Raw genomic sequence first — 13324 nt, forward strand, 5'->3', positions numbered from 1 at the left:
CGGTACTCCCACCCACCCACCCCACCTCCTTTGCTAGGTGCAGCGCTGAGAGATGCAGGCGGGATTGGGAGCTGCTGGGCCGCTTCCAAGCCGTCGCGGGGTGGGAGGTCCTCGGCTTCCTAGCGCCCCAAAAGAGAAGCGAGCGGAAGGCTCTCCGCAATGAGATTCTCCGACTGCAAAAGCAGCGCTAGCTTTCGCCGAGGTCATCAATCGCCGTGCATATATATCGTCGATTCCCGCATCGCGGCGGTTGACGCGCGAATAAACGAAATCAGCTCGGTGTCAAGCGGCGCTCTTGTGCTCTGCGTGGTAAACAGGCTCCAGGGCTGCAGCAGCCATCGCTCCGCGTGCGCTCTTGCCTCGGATTTGGTAACGTTTTCCCCCGCGTGGGGGCAGGAGTAGTGAAAGAGAGAGAGAGAGAGAGCTAGAGTGAATGTGGTGGTGGTTGGGGGGGTCGCACCCTCCCGCTGGACCAGCTCGTGGCGCTGATGTGCTCGTGAGGAGTTCTACAACAAGGGGGGAGGCGACTTTTCCCACCCTGGTTGCTATTCTGGCTTCCCTATGCATGCACCGGTGATAGACAGAGGGCAGCGGCGTATATCTGAATCAGGTTGAGCCATCTGGCCACATTCACTGGACACGCCCACCTCCAGGGGAAAAAGCTATTTGTGTTTTCTCCAATTTTCACAAAGATGCGATGTTCCGTTTGTATACGTCTACAGGTGATTTCCATAAAGCTTATTGCGCTTATGGCAGTCAAACATGGCTGAGAGGTCATCTTACATTCCACAGTCATTTCACAAAGTTAAATGTACACTTATATTAATCCCGCACACGCACTCGATAGAACCAGAAACATCCATTTTCCATCCATCATCCATTTTCTAGAGCCACTTATTCTCACAAGGGTCGCAGGCTTGCTGGTGCCTATCCCAGGGACACCCTGAACTGCTTGCCAGCACATTTGCAGGGCACATAAGGATTTAGTATGTCCAGTAAACCTACCTACCACCGTGAGGAAAACGGAGTGCCCGAGGAGATCTCACACAGGCTCGGGGAGAGCATGCAAACTTCACACAAGAACGCCGGAGCACGATGGATTTGAACCGCGAAGCAAAGCTCCACCGAGCCTTTTATTTTGTCTATCTCAGAGGGCGGCCATTTTGTTCTTAGCTGTTGCTGAAAATGACATCACACCTGCTCAGGGCTCTGATATCAACCAATCATGGCTCACCTGCTCTGAGCAATTGTGATGTCATTTTGAGCTGATAGAAAGGTGCAAAATTAGGGTGGGTTTTGCCACTTAATTAACATTCCACAAATGTAATATTGATCAGAATACGTGTTTAGACTTGCATAGAACATAATGCAAAAAATTGGGGTTGAACCCCCTTCAAGACATTTTTGTGTGACATTGATTGCAATCGCGAATCAGAGCATTAGAAAGAAGTAGATTGAGCCAGTACATGAATCAAAGTTGTTTTTTTTTGTAACAAACCTGAAAACCTCTCAGTATGCTACAATTCAAAGGCCACCCTATGAAGGAAATCACTGAGGGCGTTTATAAGGCAAAAAATAATTTCATTCAATAATTGCGATTTGACGACATGGCGAAAACGACACCTGCTAATTGTCATACAACTAGCCTGGATTTGAATGTGAAGCGTTTCTTTGAGCAGAGCAACCACCCACCATTTTCAACTGCACTGCCCCTCTCTTCGTTTGCCCGTGTGTGTTCAAACAGTGGGCAGTAAGCTGTACATGGATACTGTTCTCGGCCTCCCCCGCATCCAGCGAGTTATGTAAGAAAAAAAAAAAACCTAGCAATTGGTACTCTTGGAAATACAGCATAAGTAAAACTTGGTTATACAAGTAAAAAAGCAGGACTTTGCTGGGCTTAATTTACTGAGCAAGATTGTGTACAATATGCAGTTCGGTTTCTGAAACAATGACTCTGAAACGCCACGCATGTTGCCTCCATTCAGTACATTACATTAAGCACACCTTCTTTCGTAATATCATTACTTTTATAATAAATAATGCCCAAGTGTTCAGCCAGGTATTCCTGATGTATGTGCAGTATGTTAGCTGTCTATCAAGGCTGTGTTTACGCTCCCATGCGCGCATGTGTATAGCAGCATAATCTTTTGTCATACATTTGAGGATATAACTCAGTGAGGTGACAAACTACCGACAAACTGCCCATGTGCAAAATCCAAAAAAAAAGCAGTCTTAGTCTAATATAATTTGCAAAAATATAAACCAAAGTAGCATATGGGTGGTGCTACACAGGTCAGAAATTTGCAAGGCCCCAATTAAAAATACATTTAAATCAGCAGGTTGGTACTGTTGGTGACACTTTCACTGACGTGAAACAACTCTAACACAACATATTAATATTCGACTATCGATGGTTCATCCATTTTTGTTGCATGTTTCTCTTCAGAAAGGACTCTCGTGGCGCATTCATTCACGCACACTGCCCTCTAGTGGTCATTTATGCAGTGCACACCTTTAGACTTGACAAACTGAAGTCATTAATAAAATATAGGCTTAAATATTCTTGCAATATTCTGCATACTCTTCCTTCTCCAAATGCAGACACTGTACCAGATACTCTACCACTATATAACACTAGCTAGTAGTAGCAGTGGTAGTTTTAGTACAGGTAATTAAACAATAACAACAATAATCATTATTATTACTACTGCTGTTATTATAGCATGTGCTTATAGATAGTAGCTCGAGGTGAAAGTATTGTTTACGAGCTTACCTGAATGCATCTTAGCTATTGCCTTTTCCATAGTGATTGGTCGACCCTGCACGTCCTCTCAAGCTGATCGGCGTTCGGCACAAGCAGATGGAGTAAGGGGACAGGTTTAAAAGGGTTGGGATCTTGAACAATCGAACTCCGTTAATCACAAAAGACTGTAACCGAAGCCGACGCAAACTGGTAAGAAGTTGCATTCTGGTTTGTCTCGTGTGAACTGTTGTTTACTACAGAGACCCGATGACCACAAATGGAAATCGATGCTGCATTGAAGACCTTTTGACGGCGTCGTTATTTGTAGCGCGTGGTCGGGGTTAGCCCGCGTTGTCGCTTGGTCGCAAGTTTGATTTAAGATCATCTGACTTCAGTCTTTAAAACAAAATTGACCCACGGAGCGTAATCTTCTCAGCGGTGTTACATAATGAAGTAAACGCCTAATGTAAACGCTAAACCGCGGTTGCTATGATGCTAGCTTAGCATCACCGAGAAGCTAATGTCGTGCCTGTGATAATAATGTAGATGAGTAATTTCTAGGCAGAAAAATCACAAGATTACTCGTTCGCATCGCCGTTTATTTGTCTTTTGTTGTCCGGTGGTATTGTGCTCTTTTTCTGCGTGCATGCATGTATAAATGCATAAAGAACTCGCCTCACGTGTGCAGAAAAACAATCAAAACAAACCCCGAAAATATTCACTTATTTCCAGTAGAAATAAATTGTGGGAATTTTCCACTAATGTGAAATAGAGCAAATGAGTTCAACTGCCTGAATGTTATAGTCAGGTGGCTTGTTTATATTTAGATAAGTCCCTCCCTTTTGCAATGCTCCGCTCATCGTTCTTCTAATATTAAAAAAAAAAATAGCCGGAGGGTGTTCTTTCTTGAGCGACAGACCTTTGTTACCTACAACGCTAAAGTCATCTTATTAAATTGTTTATATTTTCTAATGCAACACTTGTGGCTGCTTTTAAACGCTCTAGATTGCTTGTGCCAATTCTCGTCACGCTTTCAAACTATAATTAATAACTCCATGCAAGTTTTTTTTTTTGGTAATGTTTCATGTTAAAGATTTGCTGAAATATTACCAACTGCAGTGTTAATGAGTAGTTGAATTTTTATTGTTTTTATTTTTATTATTTTTATTTTTATTGTTTATTGTTATTTTATTGAAACTATTGTTTTCAAATGTTTTTAAGCCTTATGTCTTGTTTTGGGGAAGTGGTTAAAACAGTGCTGTGTTTGTGTGTCCAGCATGAGACACCCTTCCCCCAACTAAATTAAGAACATGAGTAACAGAAGTGAGCGTTTGGTGGTTGGTCGGCCATTACATAATATTTCCACCAATGAGTATAAAACCCTCTTCACACTGCACTTGGCAGTGCGCAGTCGCTATCGACAAACCGATTAATTCTCCCTGTGGCGTTTTGCAGTCAGTTCTGTGCCTTGATGTGGAAAAAAGTTCATTTTGGAAGGGACGTTGCTGTGACGTGAGAAAGCGCATTGAATAGCCGAGGGGTCGGTGGAGTGATTTCAGAGTGCCGACATCAGAAGGTGTTTGATGGAGCTGTTTAATAAATCACGACGACAAAATGGAGGAATTAATAATAAATGTGGGGTCCTAGTGTCCCGAGCTTTGGGCCTCACAAATAATGACATATGATGTGGTGAAGAACCCACTGTGATAGGACCGTTAACTTCGATAACGCCTTTTCTTGTCTTGTGTGCTTATTTTATGGTTATAGTCCACAGTTACCACGCAGTTTCGAAGGCCAGCTAACATGATTTTACTTTGTGTAAGCATTTGCCGGTGCACAGCAATATGTCAATAAAGTTTGTAACACGGGCCTTCAGGTCGTGGGCTGGTTTGTTTAATGGCAAATAAGTTTGCTCCGCCCCCTTTCACGTACTAGGAAGGGCTCAGCGCAGCGTGGGTGCCCAGGGATCCTCTGCCTGAGTGTGTGGAGAGTAGCGGCCGAAACCCCAGCGACATGAACCACACCAAGGGCGGCCTCGTTATCTTCACCGCCAACTCGCACCCGTCTAGCCGCGAGTTGGGCAAGAGGATTGCAGAGTGAGTACATGACAATTTTCACACATTTGCAATTAGCGTTGCAGGAAGAGCAGCGAGATGTCATTTTCTGCTTGAACAAATCCTTATGGAGCAAATATGGCGCCTCATTTGTCTCAGAAATAGAATGCAGCGTCTTGTAAAGAACAATGCCTTCCATTGATTCTCCCTGTAAACAAATGCTCGGATGCGGGGGGTTTTTTCCACCTGAATTACTGCTTATGGTTGGGTCAGCAGTACTGTTGACAGTGCAGTGCCACTCACAAGTGAGTAAAGTGTCACAAAAAGTGACGATTCATCAAAATGTCAGCACTCAGCTTTATCTGACAGCTGTGGGATGGTATAGTCTGTCCCAGTCAGTCTTAAAGATCCAAATTAAGCAAACTTTTCACGAAAAGCTTAGTTGTCATCTTTAGCTTCCGTATCGAAAATATTCAGCTAGGTGCAATGCTACCCACATTCGCGATAAGAAAGTTCACCTGCAAGGACATCATAGTCTGTGAATGTTGACAGAACAACTCTTGCTTGACTAGAGGCATCAGTATAATTAGTACTCGCATCGTGTTGACAGTCAACACAAAATGTACGGACTGGAGACTCACATCAAGTTTTCCAAAAGAAAAAGAGCAAAAAAAGAACTCGATTCTGTGTAGGGCTGTGAAAAAGAAAAAAATCAGTCGATTTTAAAAATAGGTCGACTAAAAATATCCACCTTGAAGCTCTGCCGGAACCATTTTTGTTCCTCTGTGTTCTACACGGACCTTTCATGCAGACACATGCAGTGTTTCGATTATGGTAAGGAGAAAGACATTTTCCACTCAAAAAAGGGACAAAGTGGAAATGTACTTTGACACTGTTACCGCACTTATACATATGCAAACACCCTCTTGACTTACGGTTCCATTTTTTTGTGTCGCTTTACCGCCTTTTGACTGAAGGGCCGATACTTTTTGCGTGCTTAAAAAATGAACATTAAATTTCTAAGTTGCAGGCTCTCATAAAAAAAAAAAATACTAGCATATGGAGCGCCCTAAAAGAAAGTTATGAAGGTTCCAAAAAGAACGAGGGCTATATTACCCGAGAATGCAACATGTCTAAATCGTGTCCTGATTTTAGGTGTTCAAATTATAATCAGTAGGTGGCAGTCTAACTCAAGGACAGATTTACATGTTTTCCAAGTGACCGGTCAAATTTTTTTGATAAAGAACTTGTATCATAGTATTTTACTCAGTTGCCGACTTAATTTCTAATGAAATAAGGTTGTTTTTTTGTTTATTTGGAGCGACGTTTCTAATCAGGAAATGAAATTTCTCGCTGAAACGACGTCTCTCACAGCGTGGTTGACCCACCCCCTTCATGAGAGCGTTCTAAAGCCGACCGGCCACAAAACAATGACTAAGCGAATCCCAACATAACCTTGGGGTATGTAAACTTAGATGCACAACTGCGATTTTACAGCATCAAGAAACTCAAAAGTAGACACAAACAATACTTCACTTTGAGAAATGTTAGGAGCAGAAGAAAAATGCCCCATCAAGTAGCGGTCTTAAAACAGCATAAAGGTGCTATTCATCCAATGCACATGGTTATTTTCTATACAATGAAGCTAATGTCCACTTGCAGTTACGGCCTCTACATTGTGTTCAACTGTGGGAATTGTGCCAGCTTTCGGTCGTAATGAAATTCCAATTTTGTTTGGGCGATATTTCACCACGCAGTCCTCCATGAAAGGTTGACTACAACAAGCGCCTGCTGGTTGTCCGGACGTTGTCATGCACACATTTTTGACACTTTATGACTTACGAATGAAAGGCTTTTTACTCTGCCAACTGTGTGCAAAATCTCTTCTCCCCAATTTGGGAATGAGAATGAAAATAAGTGGGCACAATCCTCAGATAATGTGGGAATGTGTTTACGCCACACTGCGTGTATAGTGAGTGGTATAGAGGCAGTACAAAGGCCTTCCTTCGCACTGTGACATTACAATAAGCAAGACTCCCCAGCAATGGATTTAGGAAATAAAATAACTCTTTGGAGTTATTTAGGGTGAGTAATTATTGTAACATGGTTAAACGTGTTCGGTTCAGGTAACCTGGAACATTTAATAACAAACCAGATGGAAGACAAGTAGCTTTTACTTGCGAGGAGAGCGGACGGAAATGTGTGTACGGTTCACCAATCTCCTTATTTATTCATATGGGTTGGCCCTGGTTACATAGCCATTGCTGTCCTTAAGGTCTGGGGGAGACTTATGGTAACAATGTAAACAATCAGTTTGTGATTGTGGAGAATGGAAGTAATTGTTTAACATAATATTATTAGACATACTATTTTGGCTTCGCTTGGCAGGGGTGAACGCTCTGAAGCTCGCATAGTTTCTCAAACCTTGTCTCCTGCTCTGATTTGGAAAAAGTGTGAAAATGAAAGTGCCTCACTTCCAAAAATATTCCTGTGAGCACTGCGCAGCTGTTCGGAAATTTGAACCAATATGTCGACGTGACAGCCAGAGTCCCGCTGCCGGACTGCATAGGAGCACTATTTTGCCAAAGCAAAAAGTAAGCAATGTTATCACAGAGAAGTGTTAGCAAACAATCTTATCGGTACTGGCTTACGATAGGCAGCAGATTCTCGAATGTTCAGCTATGCTAGGAGCCAGGGGGTATTTGTGTTTGCCGGTGTGTCCGCTACAGTTAGCTGACAAGTGTAATTTGTTGGCTTGCTTGATGAAGTGAGAATAAGTGCATGTCTTATTTCCTCCTGCAAAGCAATGAAAAATTGTCTTGTTGATCCTGTACTGATATGGAAAATTGGTTAACGTCACCAATATGGCATGCTAACATGTAGTTTATGGGATTTTTTTTTTTGCAACTTTAGAACGTATGCTTAATATTACCACTTAAGATTCTTAATCAGACTGCAAATATTTCAAAATAATTTAGACTCAGGTATCTTGTTTTCTGCCCCCAAATTGCCAATTGAAAGACTTAACTGTTTATATTTTCTCAGGCGATTAGGGGTGGAGCTTGGCAAGGTGCAGGTGTACCAGGAAGCCAACAGAGGTAAACGAATGTCTCACTAACACACCTGCGTGTAATTATAAAATTATAACAATTAAGAGTAGTTCTCAGTGGTTGTTTTGAAAGGAAATATACGATTGATTATATCGTCCAATTGATAGGCTATTTTTCAAGTTCTGAATATCTAAGGAGGCTGAAGTCAAGTGTAGCATGTTTCCCACATGCCTCTGGGAACGAAATGTTTTTGCTCTAAACCTCAGGCACATTTTTGGAGTACAAACATCTGCATTTTCACACAGTGGAGTGGTGCGTTTGTGTGGGAGACACCGCCTACGAGAAGGGCATTTTGAGGCCTCACTCTTCTCTTCTTCCCGTGTCCTCTTTTGTTCCCATAGAAACACGTGTCCAAATCCAAGAGTCTGTGCGAGGGAAGGATGTTTTTGTGATTCAGACCGTGTCCAAGTAGGAACGAACTCCCTAACAAAATTTTCAGCAAGGGTTCCCCTCATTTGAAATGCTCCGTTGTTTTAGTCCCTTTTTCTCTTCTGTCTGGAATTCTTGGCCGACTAGAGACGTGAACACGACCATCATGGAGATGTTGATCCTGGTGTACGCGTGCAGGACATCTTGCGCGAAAAGCATCACAGGCGTCCTCCCCTACTTCCCTTACAGTAAACAGTGTAAAATGAGAAAGAGGGGCTCTATCGTCTCCAAGCTTATTGCCTCCATGATGTGTAAAGCAGGTGAGTCGTCTACATTTGCTTTTCTGTAGCGCTTCACAATTTGTACGCGTAATATATACACCAAACACAAGACCATAATAGGTACTCTTGTCTTGTTGTGTAGGTCTTACACACCTGATCACCATGGATCTCCATCAGAAGGAGATTCAAGGCTTTTTTAACATCCCCGTAGACAACCTGAGAGCGTCGCCCTTCTTGTTGCAGTACATCCAAGAAGAGGTACTACCAAATCGGATTCAAACGCAGTTCTTTTCTTTCATATTACAGCAAAATTTCATCAAAGTACTGTTCATTTTCTCATTGGAATAACACACCATGTGTTTTCATCGGACAGCCATGATCGATCGTACGTAAGCACTAAAGTCAGGAGTAGACTTCTACTCGCGTTTTTGTCAAATTCACCCAAATTGCAGTTAAAAAAAAGGGGGGGGGGTTGACTTATCGGCGAGGTTGACCCGTATTCGAGAAATGCGCGAAGTAATTTTTTTCTTTTTGCAATTGAGCGTGATTTTCAGTTTATTGTTTGTTTACATTGGGTTTAACTCCAGGATAGAGGATCAGTTCGTGCAGTCACTGTCACTGCAACATGCATTCCGGGGAAGAACTTCAAAATAAAAGTGTCCCAAGGGCTTCGTGTCCAAAAATAAATGAGAAATTGTGTTTTTAATACTGATTTGTTAAGTATTGGCAGCCTTTGTTCTCTTGTGTTTTATTTTATTTTTTTGTGCGCTCTGCGTATTGTTTGTCCCTCCAGATCCCCGACTACAGGAACGCCGTGATTGTGGCCAAATCACCAGCTTCTGCCAAAAGGTTGGTTCCTCTTTTCAGAACCGCTCACAGTTTTCTCTATTTTGTTGGGGTTTGGATAAAAGAGACTGAAAATGGTGGCGTGCAGGGCCCAGTCGTTTGCAGAGCGCCTGCGCCTCGGGATCGCGGTGATCCACGGCGAAGCTCAGGACGCCGAGTCCGACCAAGTCGACGGGCGCCACTCGCCGCCCACTGTCAAGACCACTGGAGCCATTCATCCAAGCATGGAGATACCATGTAATAACCCCGTCACGTTCGCATATTTCACAATTCTTGTGGTTTTCGGCACATTTTTTTTTTGCTGCGTTATTTTTTTTATGTTTACAAATTTGCTTTTTGTTTTTTTGTCGGTTTTGTTAATTTTTTGATTGCATCTTTTGGGGTGTTTTTTTTGTGTGTTTACATTTTATGTTTGCAGTTTTTTTTATGTTTACAAATTTACTTTTTGCTTTTTTGTCGGTTTTGTTAATTTTTTGATTGCATCTTTTGGGGTGTTTTTTTGTGTGTTTACATTTTTTGTTTGCAGTTTTTTTTATGTTTACAAATTTGCTTTTTGTTTTTTCGTCGGTTTTGTTAATTTTTTGATTGCATCTTTTGGGGTGTTTTTTTGTGTGTTTACATTTTTTGTTTGCAGTTTTTTTGTCGTTGCTTTTATGTCATTCTGTGTTTTTAGCGTTCAGCTGGCTACAGTGCATTTTCCCTTGTTGGCCACCATATTTTTTTGTAATTATTTTCATAACTCAATTATGATGAATGGGTATTTAAAAGAATAGTTAATTATATTTGCAAGGTGATACTTTGTTCTATTTGGGCATTTGCAGTCAACGAATGAGAATTCACCAGTCAGATTTTAATACCTGATTAATGGTTTTAATAAATGCATTTTAGAAATAGCGCAACTATCTTGTAAACACCAGATCTTAGCAATCAGGTCTCATTCTTTTCTTGCTACCTCCAGTGTTGATTCCCAAGGAGAAGCCTCCCATCACTGTGGTAGGAGATGTAGGCGGTCGCATCGCCATTATAGTGGTAAGAAATAAATAGCTCATTCTTTGGGTCAAATAGGAAAAAGCGGTCTCACAATCTCCCGTGGCGCAGGATGACATCATCGACGACGTTGACAGTTTCGTGGCGGCCGCGGAGACCCTGAAGGAACGAGGAGCATACAAGATCTTCATCATGGCGACGCACGGCATCCTCTCCTGCGACGCCCCCAGATTCATCGAGGAGTCGGCTATCGACGAGGTGCGTGCGATCACATTTAGCACCTGTCGTGACATGATATTAAAACACTTTCCGCAGCACATTAGGCACATTGGTGATTTCATTTCTTATTGAATATGAATTTTAGGGTGTTTCCTTTCTAATAGGAAGTAAAACGGTTCATTTGCTCTTACCGTGTCGCACCCTTTTGCGGTTCATAAATCCATCATCATGAAGACGATTCCAAAAGCATAAATAACGGGGCCAAAAACAGCCGTTTTACTGACATTAAAATGCAAAGCGGTGTCGATATACCGCGCTCGCTGACAACCGTTCCTTCCATCAAATCAGTCCCTGTGGGAACCCAGCGTTCATAACAATAGTTCCGCTATTTACTACTGACTCTAATTTCCTGGCTGCGTGCTCCCAAACACACATTTTGCCCACCTCAGCATTTCTACAGTGAATAAATGAAACGTTGTTGTTTACTTGGGACGACCCGTCCCGAAATCTCCCCTCCTCAGCCCCGGAACCAAAACGAAACTAAAAAATGCGGATAAAGTCGGCACGCGTTTGATCTCGCGCGGGCGGTGTGGGGAGTTGGAATTGCTCCCGCCGTCATATGCGAATTTCAAGCTTCCCGAAGGGGAAGGAAAAACGCAAAAACCCCGTCTGGGGAAAATAAGAAACCTTGAGAGGGGACCGCGGGTGGGAGGAGCTCCCATCCATTCTCAACAAGTTGCACTAGATGCCGAGTGCGAAAAATAACATAATCAAGGAAAATCACTCTTTGGAGTGTTTCGGGTGAGAATTCCAACATTGGAAAATGGGCAACAGCTCCAAAAAATGGACTTTTTATATCACGGCCCTTTAAGGCTTTTCTCCTCATTTTCACTTCCTCTCGCTCGTTGGCCCGAAGGTGGTGGTGACCAACACCATCCCTCACGAGCTGCAAAAACTCCAGTGTCCCAAGATCAAGACGGTGGACATCAGCATGATCCTTTCGGAGGCTATCCGCCGCATCCACAACGGGGAGTCCATGTCCTATCTTTTCCGCAACATAGGAGTGGACGACTGAACGGTGCGCATGAGGTACACACATGCGCATACCGCGTGTTACATGCCATTTGCCTTGTCAGACCTCAAAGCGTGTGCACTGTATATAGACACGCAATACGTACAAGAACGCCCATACATTGATGTCCTCCACCTACATTTCACATGACTGCAGAAGCAAAACTTTTCCTTGGTGTTCGCAAACACTACTCACTAAAAAAAAAAAAAAGTCAACTCATTTGGGCCTTCACTCAAAAGTCTCAAACGTACACACTTCTACATAATGGTGTTTTGCTTTCAGTGTATCGATCCGTGCCCTCCACGCACTCCATTTAAGTCAAATGTACGTAGTTTTTCACTCCCGTGTTTTGACTCGTGCCAGTTTTTAGCGTTGTCTACTTTTTCCACATTATCTCGTATTTATAGTTGCTGCATAGTGTATTAGAGGATTTTTTTCAGTTTGTTTTTTTTGGCTGAGCAAGTTTAGTCGTCAAATTTCTTGCAGAATCGGCGATGTTTCAGGGGTTGTAGCAATATTAGCATTGAGCATTTTTTTTTTAATGATACCCACAGTTATCTGGGGTGAAAGTGTCATACTTCTAGCTAAGGGTTCTACTGAGTTCTCGTCGGGATACTTGTCAGTGATGAATGTCCTCAAAGAACGATTGTACCACGTGTGCCAGTGCCTACAGGCGGGACACACTCACCAATACAATCCTTTACCAGATGGTCAAGTTATTCAGGAAAGATCTCGTCATAAATCAGGTTTTTTTTTTTTTTTGACCAGACTTGAGAAAGCGTCCTGCTGCTTTTTGTTTTGAGTTCAGTTTCTGTTATTTGTGTTTTTGGCTGTTGTCCATCCTACTGAGTCTTACATGTGTTGTCGCCATAGTTACAACTGAGGTCAAGTCTACTTGCTGAGTAGGAACTGGAATTAACATATTGCTTTTTGTCATGGCTTCCGATTGCTGCGAGAGCGCGTCCGTTTAAGAATGTGCCATTATGTACTCGATACCTCCATGTGTTGTGAAGATCTCAAATGCCACAAAGATGTTCAAAGTCCTGGGACCATGTCAATTTGTCCCTCTTAAAGAGTCACATGTTCTTCCAACCAAGTAATTACTGTATCTGTAAAAGCTTGTTGTTGATGATCACTTGTTCATCCATTTCCATCAGAGAAGCTAGGAAGCTACAGCTGTTTTTTCTAGCAAACAAATTGACTGAAGCAGGTCTTTGTCATTTTGACAGATGTGGTCCAAAAAACATTTTGTATTTATTTTCTGCACTAATGGAATAAATATTAAAATACACTCTCCTGTTGTAGTTGTTTTTAAAACCATCTTTTTCATTTTTTTTCATCTGTTTGGGTGGAAAAAACCCGCTGGCATTAGGTCACTTTTATTTAGATATTTTGCTTTAGCCCCTCCAAAAGGTCATGCCTGTTTTATTTAACATAAACCAGTTTTTTTTTTTTATACACACATAAATACACGTACTGTATTTTCCACACTATAAGGTGCACCGGATTATAAGACGCACACTCAATTAAGGACATTTTAAAACCTTTTCCATATATAAGGCGCACTGGATTATAAGGCGCACCCTCAATTAATGACATATTTTAAAACTTTTTCAATCCCAATATAGTAATACTCAAAGCAA

The 13324-nt window shown here is 42.2% G+C and overlaps 1 protein-coding gene across 3 annotated transcripts; it reads left to right on the forward strand.

Moving 5' to 3' along the window:
- Window positions 1-2813: 2813 nt before the first annotated feature.
- LOC148410962 (phosphoribosyl pyrophosphate synthase-associated protein 2) lies at window positions 2814-12972 on the forward strand. 3 transcript variants are annotated; one of them, XM_088437422.1, is made up of 11 exons: window positions 2814-2953; window positions 4679-4839; window positions 7843-7895; window positions 8249-8315; window positions 8385-8596; window positions 8700-8815; window positions 9351-9406; window positions 9492-9640; window positions 10362-10432; window positions 10502-10648; window positions 11526-12972. In XM_088437422.1, the coding sequence occupies exons 2-11, from the start codon at window positions 4757-4759 to the stop codon at window positions 11682-11684; spliced, it is 1113 nt and encodes a 370-aa protein (XP_088293548.1). In that variant the 5' UTR covers window positions 2814-2953; window positions 4679-4756; the 3' UTR covers window positions 11685-12972. The 3 variants fall into 3 exon arrangements, with proteins under 3 accessions (XP_088293548.1, XP_088293545.1, XP_088293547.1); XM_088437419.1 differs by lacking the exon at window positions 2814-2953 and adding an exon at window positions 3574-4561; XM_088437421.1 differs by lacking the exon at window positions 2814-2953 and adding an exon at window positions 3908-4561 and having other exon boundaries at window positions 8424-8596.
- The last annotated feature ends 352 nt before the right edge of the window (window positions 12973-13324 follow it).

Source organism: Hippichthys cyanospilos, chromosome 16 (assembly GCF_059441005.1).
Source record: "Hippichthys cyanospilos isolate Australia breed blue-spotted pipefish chromosome 16, RoL_Hcya_1.0, whole genome shotgun sequence".
Classification (NCBI taxonomy): domain Eukaryota; kingdom Metazoa; phylum Chordata; class Actinopteri; order Syngnathiformes; family Syngnathidae; genus Hippichthys; species Hippichthys cyanospilos.

Bases quoted from the DNA above. Each gene is read 5' to 3' on its own strand.
- LOC148410962 (XM_088437419.1), top strand. The intron at 9,641-10,361 runs GTAATAACCCCG...TGCTACCTCCAG, and splicing joins TCCAAGCATGGAGATACCAT to TGTTGATTCCCAAGGAGAAG. The intron at 10,649-11,525 runs GTGCGTGCGATC...GTTGGCCCGAAG, and splicing joins AGGAGTCGGCTATCGACGAG to GTGGTGGTGACCAACACCAT.